Source organism: Episyrphus balteatus, chromosome 2 (assembly GCF_945859705.1).
Source record: "Episyrphus balteatus chromosome 2, idEpiBalt1.1, whole genome shotgun sequence".
In the NCBI taxonomy this organism is placed as follows: Eukaryota; Metazoa; Arthropoda; class Insecta; order Diptera; family Syrphidae; genus Episyrphus; species Episyrphus balteatus.
The window spans coordinates 19,733,435-19,748,041 of NC_079135.1; the positions used below are offsets into that span (position 1 = coordinate 19,733,435).

The window sequence follows — 14,607 nt, forward strand, 5'->3', positions numbered from 1 at the left end:
TGAAAAAATAGCAAAATATTTCGAAAAAATAATATTTTTAGATCAATGTCAAAAAACTTTTAATTTAAAATTAGTTTTTGGGACTTTATATGTAGCTAAAATTGTGATGAGCAGAGCTCAAAAACTAGACGTGATGGAAAAAATCTGTAAACTGTTTTGAATTCAGCACACTCAAGTTTATTAAAATCACCTTACAGAGTTCTTGCTCCCGCCTTTTTTTGTTTTTTTGCCGACCAGTGTTATAATAATCACATCACAAAATTTAAAATAAAGTTTTAGAATAATTTGAGGTAGGTACTTTTACCAATTACAATTACCAAACGTTGGTGATATTGATTGAACACTTTTTTACCATTTTACCATATTTATGCATATTTTATTTATGTATTTTTAATTGTCAATTGACACTGAAACTTTTTTTAATACAATAATAAATGAAATGGCATTTGACGCTAATGGAGAGTGAATAAATAGAAACCCTGTCTAAAACCTCCATTTGCTCTAAAAATCCCTCTTAAAAGGTCGAATTTGGTGTTTTAACTAAAACGACTTTTAAATTTAATGATCAATTAGTTAATGATGCCAAACTTCAAAAAAGTCCTTAAAAGAGACTGAATTAAACGAATTTGGTTTTTAATTTTAAAATTCTCTTTTTTAATGGCGATTTAAGTTTAATGGAGTGTCAATAAATTTTGCCTTAGTGTGCTGATTTTTAATTCGAATTCAAAAAATTTCGGTCAGCTCTCGTTTTCGAGATATATGTAGTAGTTTTTTTTTTTTAGATGTTCTAAAAAAAAAAACTTGATTTTGTCATTCTTTAATGCATATATGTATCTCAAAATCTTGACGTGATAGAATTTTTTTGACTTCGGATTGTTCCTAGGAGAAACAAATCTGAAGCTTTACAAGGCAGTTTATCGATTGGTTTATCACAAATAAGATATTTCAAAATAGAAAAATAGCATATAAAACTACAAAACACGTATGAATTTGTTTTAATGTATTTTTTATTATACTTTTCTTTACTGTTTGACTTTTTAAATATAATGGGCGGGCGTTGAGATTTTACATTTTCAATATTTTTGCTGTTTTAATAAATACAAATTTGGTGTCATTATGATACATCATGTTATGAGAAATAAGTCCTCCAAATTTGAGCTGAATACGAATCATACTTTTATTTTTGTAAAAGGGCAACCGAATCTAAAAGGATTATTTTCTACAAACTACTTATATTTTTCAAAAATCATTTTTAAAAAAATGGAACGTGATAGAATTAAATTCAAGAAAGCCAAATCTTTCATAATTTCAAAAAATTATTTGAAGGAGAAAAAAAGATAAATTTTGCAGACCAGTGAAATTGAAAAGTTAAAGGTCTTAAATATTTAAACTATTAAAAATACAGACAACAATTTATTAGTTTCTCCCTGCTAATTTGTATTAATTTTCATCCCAGATAAGAAATTATTCTGACAACAAGTCAACAATCATTGCAAAATTAAAACCCCTTACCACCAAACCTCATTTACATTTGCATTACAATGAAGATATTATTCCTGGTGTTATCTTATTTTTTTTTCTAAAAAATCTTATTCAAAATGTCAAAACACAAACGATATCATTAAAAGAAACTAATCTCAAAAAGTAACATGCTTAATTTATAATATTAAAACGAGGAAAACACTTTAAGCTATAAAAGACCACAGATCCTACAACAACATACCTACCTTACGTACCTTACCTTATCCAAAGCTATTTATATTTACTTTGAGAAGAAGGCCTATTACTACCAAAAAGTTCTTAATAATTACTGTTATTTATTTCTATATGCTGGCCGTCAGTCAAGTTAAATTATTTTCAAGGGAAAACATGAGAAGATCCTTTAAAATTTGTAAATGTTGGTATAGGTAGCAGAGAGTTGAGTTGAGAGTGAAATTTGTTGAATCATTTTTTGTTTGCAACTCATTTGCATTTTTTTTTTTTTGTTTGTGTACAGAAGTGGGTTGTTTTTTGGTTGGTTGTGTTGGCTTGTTAGGTAATTTTTTTAAGAAGTGTTACAATCTAAAATCTTAGTTGAAACATTAAAGTTTTATTTTTCCAGTGTTGTCGTTCTAGATAGAAAAAAAAAATTTTATTCGTATGAGTATCTTTTAACTCTTCCTAATTTTAGTGGAAATATGATGTCAACTTAAACTTATAAAAACCTATACAAAATAGTTTATTTATTATATTTGAGTCAAGGCACGTTATCTAAGCTCTCTTGACTATTATACAATTCGTTTTATTTGTTTAATGATTTTTGACTTTGAATAGAACTTACCTCTCAAAGTAGGTACTAAATTGTTACTTCATAATTTTTCAAAAATATAGTTTCTTTTCTATGTCCGACTCTGTTTGAAGTTAGATTTTTTGTCCATAAATCACTTTCTACGTCAAGTTCATTCAAAATTGTTGAATTATATAGGTACTTTCAATAGTATTTAGTACTAAAATTAATTTATTATACCATTTTCAACAGAATTGATAACTTCGTACTGATAAATGCATTCCCTACCTATTGGTTATTTGTTCTTACTAATTTTTATAAATTTAGTACACAAATTTAGAACTAAATGTGCTAAAATTTTATATTTTTTTTAGCAGCTTTGATATTTAGTACTAGATCGTCCGTTGTCGTTCAATCAAATCTCAGAATGCGAAACATTCTATATTGGGTAGTGTGTTATCCTAATTCAATAAGTACAAAAAGTACTAAATATATTCAGATTTCACGACCAGTGCACTCTTATTTGATTCATCCTGAGACCTAGTATTCCCTGTCTAAGTTGTTTTTTTTATATTTAATTTAATTCAGTGAAGGAGTACCTACTAAACTTTTTTTTTTTTATAAGACAGTTTTTTTTGTACTTCTTCCCTAAAATAATTATTGGCACTAGATCTCACGTCCGTAGCTTTTCTGTTTCCTAGACCCTAGAGTAATTTTAATAATATCTTATTTTAAACAAATTAAGTACTAAAAAAGAAACTGAAGCTTTCGTAACGTTAAAGATATTTTTTACTTCTAAACTCTAACTTTTTCTGGCCAGGGTTTTTTGGACTAAAACACTTCTTTCCTTTCTGTTTTTTTTTTCTTCAATTTAATTTAGTACTAAAATTATTTGTTTGTATGTGTTTCAGTTTCAAATATATTTTCAATAAAATTTAGTACTTAATGTTACCAATTGTATTAAAGTATAATTACATCAATATTATTGAGTGTACTTCACTTATTTTTTACTTTGTCATTTTAAAACTTTTAAACTTGAAGTAAAGTTGGAATACCTAGTTTCTTTTACGTGGTTTCCTACAAAGTACTAAAAGCATTAAATTGCAATTTTTTTGGCTTCACAAATATTTCATTCAATTAGATTCAGCTAATTTTGGTAATAGCTCATTAGGCAATACTCAATTTTACTCAATTTTACGAGTAGGTATGTTGATAATGTTTTAAGCTTCACTTATGTTTTTTACTGCTATCATATGGGTTGAATTTCCAATATAATTTACGATTTTTAGTACAATTTATTAACTTTTTTGATAGCACAGGTATTTTCTTCTGCCATATTTAGATGTTTTCTTTACCTTTAGTACGGTCTTTTTCTCTCATTTTCACATCTGGAATATTCCCTATTTTGGCTTTCAATACAATTTAGTACTCAAGCACCTAAATTGCATCTAATTAGACAACATTGATATTAACTACTACTTATTTCAATTATTGCAACAGCCTTCGTTAGGTTTTACCCAAAAATTTTCCTCTCTGGGTTATTATATTCTAAAAATAAACGTCAGTACTAAATATGTCCAATTATGTAACCTTTAGTAAACACTTTAGTTTACTATTCACCCCTCAGTCATTTAACCATCTAGAATATTATCTACCTTTTAATTAAATTTAGTACTCAAACAACTGAATTACATATTTTTCGACGGCACTGATATTTAGAACTACTTATTTCAACTGTCGCTACCGTCTGGTTCACTCAATAATAAGTCTTTTCTGTATATAAATCTTCCTTTTTTTAGTTATTCTTTTTTTTTTATAAATATCAGTACTAAAAATTTTCAATAATCCACCTTTTATAATTTTCCTGTAACTGTACCTATAATTTCACCAAACTATAAAGTAGACTTCTTTACCGATTTTAATGCTGTTGTACTCTGTTTTTGGGTTGACTTTTCAATTTAGTACTAAATTTAGTACTAAAAGTACAAACTTGTTTCTTTCTTCATTTTTTTTTTTTTTGCATTTATTTTTGCGACATCCCTGACATTTTCCTTTACACCATCCAGTTGATATCCCTGCCCACTAGGTCATTCGCCTTCAGTCGTTTTTCCCACCTGGAATACTCTCTACTCTGGGTAGATCTTCCTCTAGTGCTCTACTGCTTTGGTTAATATTCATGCGGAATTAAACAAATGTGTTGGTTTTTCACTTTCAACTGGAATTTAATTTAAGATTTCAATTTCAAGATGCGACTGAGAGAGAGAGAGAGAGATATGGTATCACATAACAGAGTCCATTTTCGGTATTGTACCTACCACAGCCAAGAAGACTCTATTTGCTAATGTAATGATGCTGTTAGACTCAAGGAGATGTTATGTGTCGTCCCTTTGGAGCTAAGCTATCAGTCGCTTGTGCTTGCGTGCGTCTTCTTGTATCATGTATATCTTTTTACTGATGAATTAAATTTATTATATTTTTTTTTTTTAAAGCTTCTAAATTTTATTTTATTTTTATTTTATATAACAGGTCCGTTGAACTCATCGCTTTAATTGCAATCTCGTGTACATTCTTTCTGTTTATGCATACAAAAAATTTGAATACACGTCTCCGTGAGATGGAGGTGAAATTGCAGCCCTCAGAATTTTCAGCACTTGGCCTCACAGGAGAACACCATATAAGTGGGGGAGGTGATGGCTCTAGTAAGTATTATAAATTATTTTACTCTTATGTACACCATAGGTAAGGGTTGCCATATATAGTATATATATGTACACTATTATACCTCCATCATGTCGTTTCGTTAATGAGAAAGCGAATAGAGATGTTACTATAGAGACTTAATTAGCATTCTTAAGAAGAACAAGAAGGTACCTTACCTTACTTCTACTGTGTGTTGAAATATATGTACATAAAAATGTATATCACCTCTATACAGTAGTTAGTTAGAAAATTTATATACTTCAACTCACTCACAAACATATGTATACACTTGAAGAGCAGTTTTTTGAAATAATAATAATAATAAAGAGTCACCTGCTCTGCAAAGGAACAGCACAGCAGCTAGCAGCACATGTTGTTTGTTTCTAAGAAACTGATGATGGTAATGTTGTTGATGATGATGCTGGAGAAGCTTTTTTTGGGGAGGAAAAATATGAAGAAGAAAGGAATCACATCTTTTATACAAATAGTTGTGTGTTTGTTTGTTTGTTTTTTTTTTTTTTTTTGCAGAAATTAGATGTTTTTTTTTTGTTTTTAACATCTCTTGCATACAAACTTTGTAATTCATTTGTTATGGTGTTTTTTTTTTTTTTTAAACTGAGAGTGAGAGAAGTCATAATTAAGATAATTATGACAAGAAAACAAGCAATTTAAAACGCAGAAGATAAAGAAAAAAATTGAGAATGCAATTGTATATGTTAGGTTTTTTTTGGAAATAGTAGCTATAAAATTACATACATTAGATATTACGAAATAAAGAGCCCCCCTTTGTGTTTGTCTGGTGTGTTTTATAAAACCATAAAACTTAATATGGGCATATTCAAAATAAAAGTTTGTCGAATATTTGAAAAAATGTCATTTTTCCCTTATCTTGCTAGACAAACCCGGACTTTGACCAAATACTATAAAAATGAATTCAATTAACTCACATAATTTGTTTGTATATTGTATATCATATTTTATATAATTTTATTTTGAATAAGTCTGTTGTTGGTCATTTTTGGTTAAAATGAGTAAAAATGGAGATATGTATTAAATAAAAACTGTGCCAAACTCTTTTTTCAAGATGGCGGCCGCTCCCGACATTATATCATCCTAAAAAACCTAAAAAAAGACTTTTATGATAAGGACATTCACCCAAACACATTCCATGAAAAAAATTTTGTCCCACAAAAAAAATGTGATTTGCCTTAATTTGCCTGGGATATTTTGTAGAAAACATGATTAGTTCTTTTTTGATTGGTTTTTATAATGTTACTAGCTGACCCGGCGGACTTCGTTCCGCCATTTCTTGTATTTATTTCTATTTTCGACTTTGTAATTTGTCATAATTCCCAATACAAAAAGGAAATCAAAACTTGAAAAGTTCGTCCAATTAATTTAAAAATATTCACTTTTAAAATTTAAAAAAAAGTGGCCTATGTTAAAAACGTTTTTTAAGTTTTTTAATTTACCATTGTGAAGCTTGTAGTGAATGTAGCGTTATGTGTGATACATCAAATGAAAGGTAATATTATCAGGATGCTCAATAAAGATAAATCAAATTTTTGTAAGCTCCAGATCAAAAGATGTAACGTGTTGAAAAATAGAGTTTTATTTTACCGATATTTCAAATTTGTCATTACAAAATTAATTGAAACTATGTACAAATATAGTCTTGCCTATTTTCTATCTACACTGTAAATTGCATTTATTTATCTATTGAAGAAAAAAAGATAAAAATAAAAAACTGTTAAAAACGGCCAAAAAACTTGGGACAAAAAAAAATTGTTTTTCCCGTTATTCGGTCAAAAATCGATTTAAAAATTCAAAAGTTTGTACATGCATGCGCATAATTAAAACCTATATTTAGTATAAATTTGAGATTTTTTGCAGACTTTTAAAAATTCCAAAAAAAATAAAAGACTACTCAAAAATGTCCCTAAAAATTAGGTTTTTTTTCAAAAATTTTTATTTCAAAATACAGGGCCTATGAAAAAAATCCGTTTTAGACCCCTAATTTTTTTTTTAAATATCTTTCTTATGGTGTAACTCAAATTTCTGTGCAAAATTTTGCGTAGTTCTAATTAGTCTTTTGTCGAAGGTCTATGACTGCAAAAAAACCCTCACAACTTGGTTTTGAAATTTTTTTGACTTTTTTCAATACCTTTTTTAACTATTAAATAAATTTGTCTATCATTTAAAAAAAAAAAAATCATGTGTGGTAGAAGTGAAACCTTAAAAAATCATTTTTCTGGCAAAAAAAAAAAATAGAAAAAATCAACCTATTTTTATTCTATCACCTTCAAATCCATGTTTTTATATGACAACCTATATAACCTTTATATCATCTGAAAGCTTATTGTCTTAGCTCAAAATATATATATCGATCAAGTCTATGAGACATCTACAAAAAGAGCTAGAATTTTTTAAACTCGATGAAATTTCATCAAAAAAAGCAAAAAAACATTTATTTTTATGTTCTCATGCTATTAATTCAATTTTTTTGTTTGACAACCTATAAAAAATTTTATACCATGTGAAAGCTTATTGTTTCACCTTGTATAATGATGTATAAATCTTATTTCAATGATGTCTACAAGAGAAGTTAGAATTTTTTAAAGTCAACCATGTCGAATTTCCAGACTGAGATTACGGTACTTCCTACACTGGTAGCTGGTCATCGCCAACAGATATCCACAGGTGTTTTGACGTATTTGTCAATTTTTTCAATTTAAGATTGTGTAACTTGTAGAGCACGTACCGTTATGTGTGATATATCAAATAAAAGGTTATGTTATCAGCATGCGTATTAAAGCTAAATCAAATTTGTATGTGCACTAGATCAAAAGATATAACGTGTGTTGGAAAAGAACATCTTTTTACCGTGATCTCCGAATTTTGAATATAAAATTAATTGAAATTTTGTACAATTATAAATTTATTTTATTACCTATCTACAGTACAAATTTCATTCATCTATCTATTAAAGAAAAAAAGTTATAACAAGTTGAAGTCGTGTCGCGTTTTCGTTTCATCTTGTTTCAAATCACAACGATACTAAAGAAGTTTTCACTTCAAAAAGTCAACTCTTTACGACTTACCGTTTAGAAAATAGCCTCTTTTTTCAATGTCGTGTTACCCCTATTTACCCTATAAAATCTAGAATTTTTTTTGCCTTAAACCTTCTCCTCTTATGCCTCTTTGATTTAAAAAAAAAATTAAGAAAATGAGTCAGTCTGTGTGGCCGGTTAGCGAACGTACACAAAACCAAACTTTAATATATATAATAGATTTGGTCAATAAAAAAGTAATTTATACGTTATCTCTCCTGTTCGAGTAAACAAAAAATCTGAAATTTTTGAAAAAAAATCTAACTTAATTCTACCATTAAATTAGCTAATGAGGTCGAACTAATGAGTCCAAGTGAGTAGCTGAGAGACATTTAAGATGGTAGCCAAAAACACCTTTTTAAATACGTTAAAATACTCAATATGGGTGATAAATGAAAGATAATTTGTTAATAAACATAAGTGAGCTTTACTGTGCAATGATAAAATATAAATTTAAATAATAGAAGCCAAGAAAATAAAATCCAAAAATTAAAGAGTTATTAGTTGTAAATATTAAAATATAAATTGGTTCACTCGGGCGTATACTTACTTTCAAATTCAAATTTAATCAAATTAATTAATTAAAAATATGTAATGTATGTGACTTTTATTCACACTTTAGTCAAATACAGCAAGTCTTGGATGATTAAAATCTTGAATAGTGCTATCTTGCTGGTGAAATGCTCTTATAGCCATATTTTTAGTTCTTCGGATTTTTAGTTTAATACAGTTCATAAGTCACTATCTGCATATTTTTCTTCATTAAATATTATTTTTTTCTCAGCCGATATTCTTGCAAACATATCTTCCGTCAACTTATAGTATAAAAGGGCAATAATTGAGCTACTTTTTGTAAATATATGATATATGTGCATTAGAGTTTAAAAGTCTTTAAAGGATAAAAATAGGATATTTATATAATCGCTGGTAGAGGCCCAAAAGTTATCTCAAAATTAAAAACGAAGTATACCCTCTTCTCTTCCTTCTTCTCTCCTCTTCAATACGCAACTTTTGAGACCTCTTACGATTAAATAGACCCGTAAATTAAATTTATTTATAGAGTTCAAACTTTAAAGCAGAACTTTTTATACCCTTTTTGAATAGAAAAGCCCAAAAATCAATTAGAGGTCTTAAAATTTGCGTAAAAAGAGAAGACTCTGAGAATATATGTACTTAATTTTTAATTTTGAGATAACTTTTAGGCCTCTACCAGCGATTATATAAATACCCTATTTATTTATATATCATTACTTATCTATGATAAGTCAGATAATACATATATGTCTGCCATTTTAAAAAAACCACAGTCTTTAAGTTCAACAAAGCAAAATATATACAGTGCTGCTAAAAACATTCCGGATTTTTTTGTCATTTTCATCAATTGAAATTTTAAAACTTAAAACTGGAACCGAATATTGTTTTAATATTTTTTCTAGGTCATAAATATATCAGTTAAGGAATTCCAACAGAAAATAATGATCTTAAATACATAGAAAAATTTTAAAAATTGGAAAATTAATGAGAGTCAGAATTTCGGCTGTGAAAAACTAACCGGATTTTTTAATGTTAGTGTTAAAAATTAATATTTTGTTCAGTAACCTTTGTTTTTGAAGACTGCTCGGCACCAACGAGACTTGGAGTCGACCAAATTAAATAAAATTGGCAAGGAATATGCACCCAGTAATTTTTCAAAGCCACAAGTACGTTAGTTTCTGAGGTGTGTTTTCTTTTCACTATACTCGTCACTTAAAGATAGCCCACAAATTTTCAATCGGGTTCGAGTCGGATAATTGTTACTGCTATTCTAAGCCAGGAGTATTGTCTGCCCCAAACTACTGTTTTTCGAGCTTTTAATAATTTTTGGCATCATAACTTGCAGGAACAGCCAATGTAAAGACGTTTCTACCTGCTTTTATGGAGTCATTATCGACTCCAACATCTCTCTATTCTTTAAATGATCCATTATTCCCTTGATTTGGTGTACGGCCAGAGCCTGCAGTTGAAAAAAAAAACCCAAACCATCACTGATCCTCCGCTGTGTTCATGGTAGGTAGTATTTTTTTGGTTTGAAACATGTGCACGTTTGAGCGCCTGGCTTCCATTTCACACTACACTCGGAATAAAACAATTAAAAATTGCTTTTATCACTGAAAAGGATATTTTTCCGTTTTGTTATCGAGCAATTCAGATGATTTATTGTAAATACAACCAGATTAAGTATTTTTATTTTAATATTTAAAGTGTTTCTTAAGATCCTTTCATTACCTCCCTTTTTAGGCAATGCTTACTATTATGGAATGGTGTTTTTCCGAACCGAAAGACATAAAGATCAAAATTTCTCACACCCTTTCTTAATGTAATTGATGTTCAAGTACAGATTAAGGCAGATTAAGCTCCTTACCAATCGTTTAAGAAGTCGCACTAGGATCTTTAATCAAAAAGCTCTTTATTCGCCTATCAGTTTATAGGGCTATTTTGTGATGGGACCCACAAAAGTGATCTGATTCAACTTTTTTTTTCCTTTTTTACTGTTTGTTGATATAAAACTCACTTGACGTTGCAATTTGCAACATCCCAAATGGATAACATTTTGTTTTATTTCCACTTGAAAAAGTTTTAAGAGTTCGTAACGAATTGGATGTCTATAACGCGATATTTTTCGTATTACATTTAAAATTGTATACAATTCACAAAGCTAACACCTTTGTTTGTCTTTGCAAACCAAAATTTTAATGAAGTGATACTTAAAACCGTTATCTCAGTACTGAGAATCGAAATCCTTAAAAAATCCGGTTAGTTTTTCACAGCCGAAATTCTGACTCTACTTCATTTTTCAATTTTTTAAATTTTTGTATGTATTAAAGATCATTATTTTTTGTTGAAATTGCGTAAATGATATATAAACGACCTAGAAAAAATATTAAAACAATATTTGGTTCCAGTTTTGAGTTATAAAATTTCCATTGATGAAAATGACAAAAAAAATCCGGAATGTTTTTAGCAGCACTGTAGGTACACACTACACACCCTAAAATTCTAAGGAGACTGTAGTTTTTTTTTTCAAGATGATGGCCTAACCCTATTTGAAATTCAAATATTTGACATATCAAATAAAAGCAAAGATATAATTTTCATTTAAAATTGCTTGGTGTTGATCATTTTTGTTTGATTAGGTAGTTAATCTCTCAAGACTAGATGCTTTGATCTCTTCTAGTTTTTGATATACATTCAGACCTTTCCCCACATAAATTTTTTCTAAGCTTTTGAGGTAAGTTATTGAATGACAAAACGAAGATTTTGAGCAAAACATTTTATCTGTTAGCATTTATTTTACTCTTTTTTCGCCTTATTTAACTGTTCTACAATATTATGCAAATTTTTGAGCTTACAGAAACAGTTTAAGTCATTAGAAACTATATTTTCATTAGATTGTAGTTAGTGTATCGTATTATCAAAACGGTACTAACCTTACACGGCTAAAAGAGTTTGGTATATTTTTGACATTTTACATCATCACTTGAAAATTACAAAATCACAATTACCATCCATCACTCAAAGGTTCCCAGATTAGCCTCTGGAATGATTGGGTTTCATTCTTGGATTTATATCTAAGCTTAGCATTTAATTTTGAAAAGAAAAGCCATTCATCTATTAACATGACTTTTTTCGAATTCGGTCGAATTACATATTTAACATAGATTTCGTTTCGTTCTTAATATCTAATCAACCCTAAGTATCTTGACATATCCGTTTTTGCTTCAGAAATAACAAAAAATATGAAACACAAAGATACTTTGTCTTTGATTTTATGTAAATTTGGATATTTGATAGTAGCAAAAGGTTAAGAACCCTATTATGCTATGCCAAAAACTTGTCTTCAATGAAAACTTTAATTAAAATTTTACTTCCTTAAATATATTAGTTTTGCATTTTGTTATACTCTGCATCTGACATTTATTGTTTTTTTTTTTCTAACTTTATTGTAAAACTATAACTAAACGTCTTTTCTTCAAAATTAGCCGTCAATTTCAACCCTTTTTAAGACAAAAAAGAATTCAATAGAAAATCAGTTTCCAAACTATGTAATCTTAAATCGCATCCGGTGTAATATTTTTTTTTTTTTTAATTTTTTTTAAACAATATCCTTTAAAGTATCATCAGAAAAAAATTCAAAAAAAAAAAAGACTCAAATATTGCTCCTTTGTAGTCTGAAATGTCATTTGCATAATGTTCCTTTGGCGTTCAATAATGTATCTGTTAAGCACAGACAATAATCCAGGTCAACAACTCATTATATTATAGAACACTAAGCAGCAGCAGTATTACATACACCCTCACCTTCTATATCGACTAAAATGCTATCATTTCTATCAAACAAAGGAAATTGTGATTTATTCCCGTACTTGACACCCTTTAATATACAAACAAACACACAAAACAAGCATCGTTATGTTGTGTGTAGAAGTACTCTCTGTATAAGCCACACAATATAACATCCATTACATCCATTAAAATTAACTCAAATTAAATGAAAAACCGATACAAAAAATTCGGGTTACAACATTCTCGATCTAATCACATGGCACAGGCACATCACATCACATCAAGCATTCATCAGAGTATAGGTACTACACATAGAAGCTGTAAACTTCAATCCATCTTTTTATTTATCTTTTTCTGTCTATCTATCTTTCTATCGTGTTTGTTATTGCTGTTCTCCTTGTTTGAATGTAGGGGGGCAAAAAAAAAACATGACTTTTGGTTATGGTGAATTTCGACAGTGCTTAAATAAAGAAGGTACTGGAAACTAACTTAATAGCCTTTCAATTTCATAGTTTTCAAATTTTTAAGATTTTTGAGGGCTTTCGGGTCCCAAGTCCCAACTGTGAAATAAGTCCGAAAAGTAAGAATAGAAGCAAACGTAGGGACATAACACCCAGGTAAATTGGCTTTTTGTTAAATTGAGAGAGATAAAAGGCCAAATTAATTGAAGAACAATTGTTTTATATATCTACTAGCTGACCCGGCGGACTTCGTTCCGCCATTTCTTGTATTTATTTCTACTTTTCGACTCTGTAATTAGTTAATTTTCAAATGAAAAAGAGAATCTAAACTTGAAAAGTTCATAAAATGAGTTTAAAAATATTCACTTTTAAACTTTTAGCAAAAGTGGCCTATGCAAAATACCTATATTTCCTATAAGTTTGAGATTTTTTGCAGACTTTTAAAAATTCAAAAAATAAAAGACTACTCAAAAATGTCCCTAAAAATTAGTTGTTTTTCAAAAATTTGTATTTCAAAATACAGGGCCTATGAAAAAAATCCGTATTTGACCCCTAATTTTTTTTTTTTAATATCTTTCTAATGATGAAACTCAAATTTCTGTGTAAAATTTTGCGTACCTGTAATTAGTCTTTTGTAGAAGGTCTGTGACTGCAAAAAAACCTTCACAACTTGGTTCTGAAATTTTTTTGAATTTTTTCACCTTTTTTTAACTATTGAATAAATTTGTCTATCATTTAAAAAAAAGTCAACTCTTTACGACTTACCGTTTAGAAAATCAATCAATGTCGTGTTACCCCTATTTACCCTATAAAATCTTAAATTTGTGTTGCCTTAAACCTTCTCCTCTTATGACTCTTTGATTAAAAAAAAAAAAAAAGACTAAGAAAATAAGTCAGCCCGTGTGGCCGGTTAGCGAACGTACACAAAACCAAACTTTAATAAATATAATAGATTCCATCGAGGTATAAGTTCCAACAAAAAGTTTGGGTCTTATGTTCCTCACAAGAATTCATTAACCTATTTAGATGTATTACAAGAAGTGATAAAATTAGGGCATTTTTCAATACCAAGCTGACTGAAGCAGATTACATTGAAATTTTTCCTTTAGCTCCACTAATAAAGCTTTTCCTCCAAATCGAAAATTTACCAAAACCCAAAAATCGGGCGATTTTTTTGTTATCAAACTCTCTTAGTTTATTTAAATTATCGTAGGGCTTCTTATACTACCGTTTTGGAGCCAAAGACTAATAAAATTCAATAAAATTTGTTTTTTTTCTATTCATAAATTCAACACTTTATAACAACCTCTATAAGGCCTTATTATAAAATCCAATGTAAGTGATAGTTTCCTTAGCGAAGCTATAGCCTGGCTAAAATTTTTTGTTGTTTTGTAAATAGGAATCTATAAAGTCGTTTTATGCTGTTCGTTTAGGTTGTGGATTGCCTGTGAAGGAAGGTCTTGAGGAAATTCGGTAATGTGCCCCAAAATGATTTGCATAACACCTGTCCTTCTTCTTACACACAAGTCAAAAAATAGTTTGCATTGAACCTTATACAAGATAAATTGTTACCTGGGATGTAATACTGTAATCAGAGGTTTTTGATTCCTTTTCATGAAATCACTTGGAGGGACTGTGCTCATTAGGGTGGGTCAAAAAAATCAAAATTTTTTTTTTGATTTGGTACTCCGAAAAATTGATTGCTGGATACTTCTAGAATATACACACCAAATATCAGCTCTTAATA

The 14,607-nt window shown here is 28.9% G+C and overlaps 1 protein-coding gene across 3 annotated transcripts in view; it reads left to right on the forward strand.

Annotated features, from left to right (window-relative positions):
* The window catches only part of LOC129910590 (heparan sulfate 2-O-sulfotransferase pipe), a 113,037-nt gene that overhangs the window by 47,060 nt on the left and 51,370 nt on the right, over window positions 1-14,607 (forward strand). For all 3 annotated transcript variants that reach the window (XM_055988023.1, XM_055988022.1, XM_055988021.1), the window contains exon 2: window positions 4,793-4,965. In XM_055988023.1, the coding sequence (XP_055843998.1) occupies window positions 4,793-4,965 (173 nt within the window). The remainder of the gene's footprint in view (window positions 1-4,792; window positions 4,966-14,607) is intronic.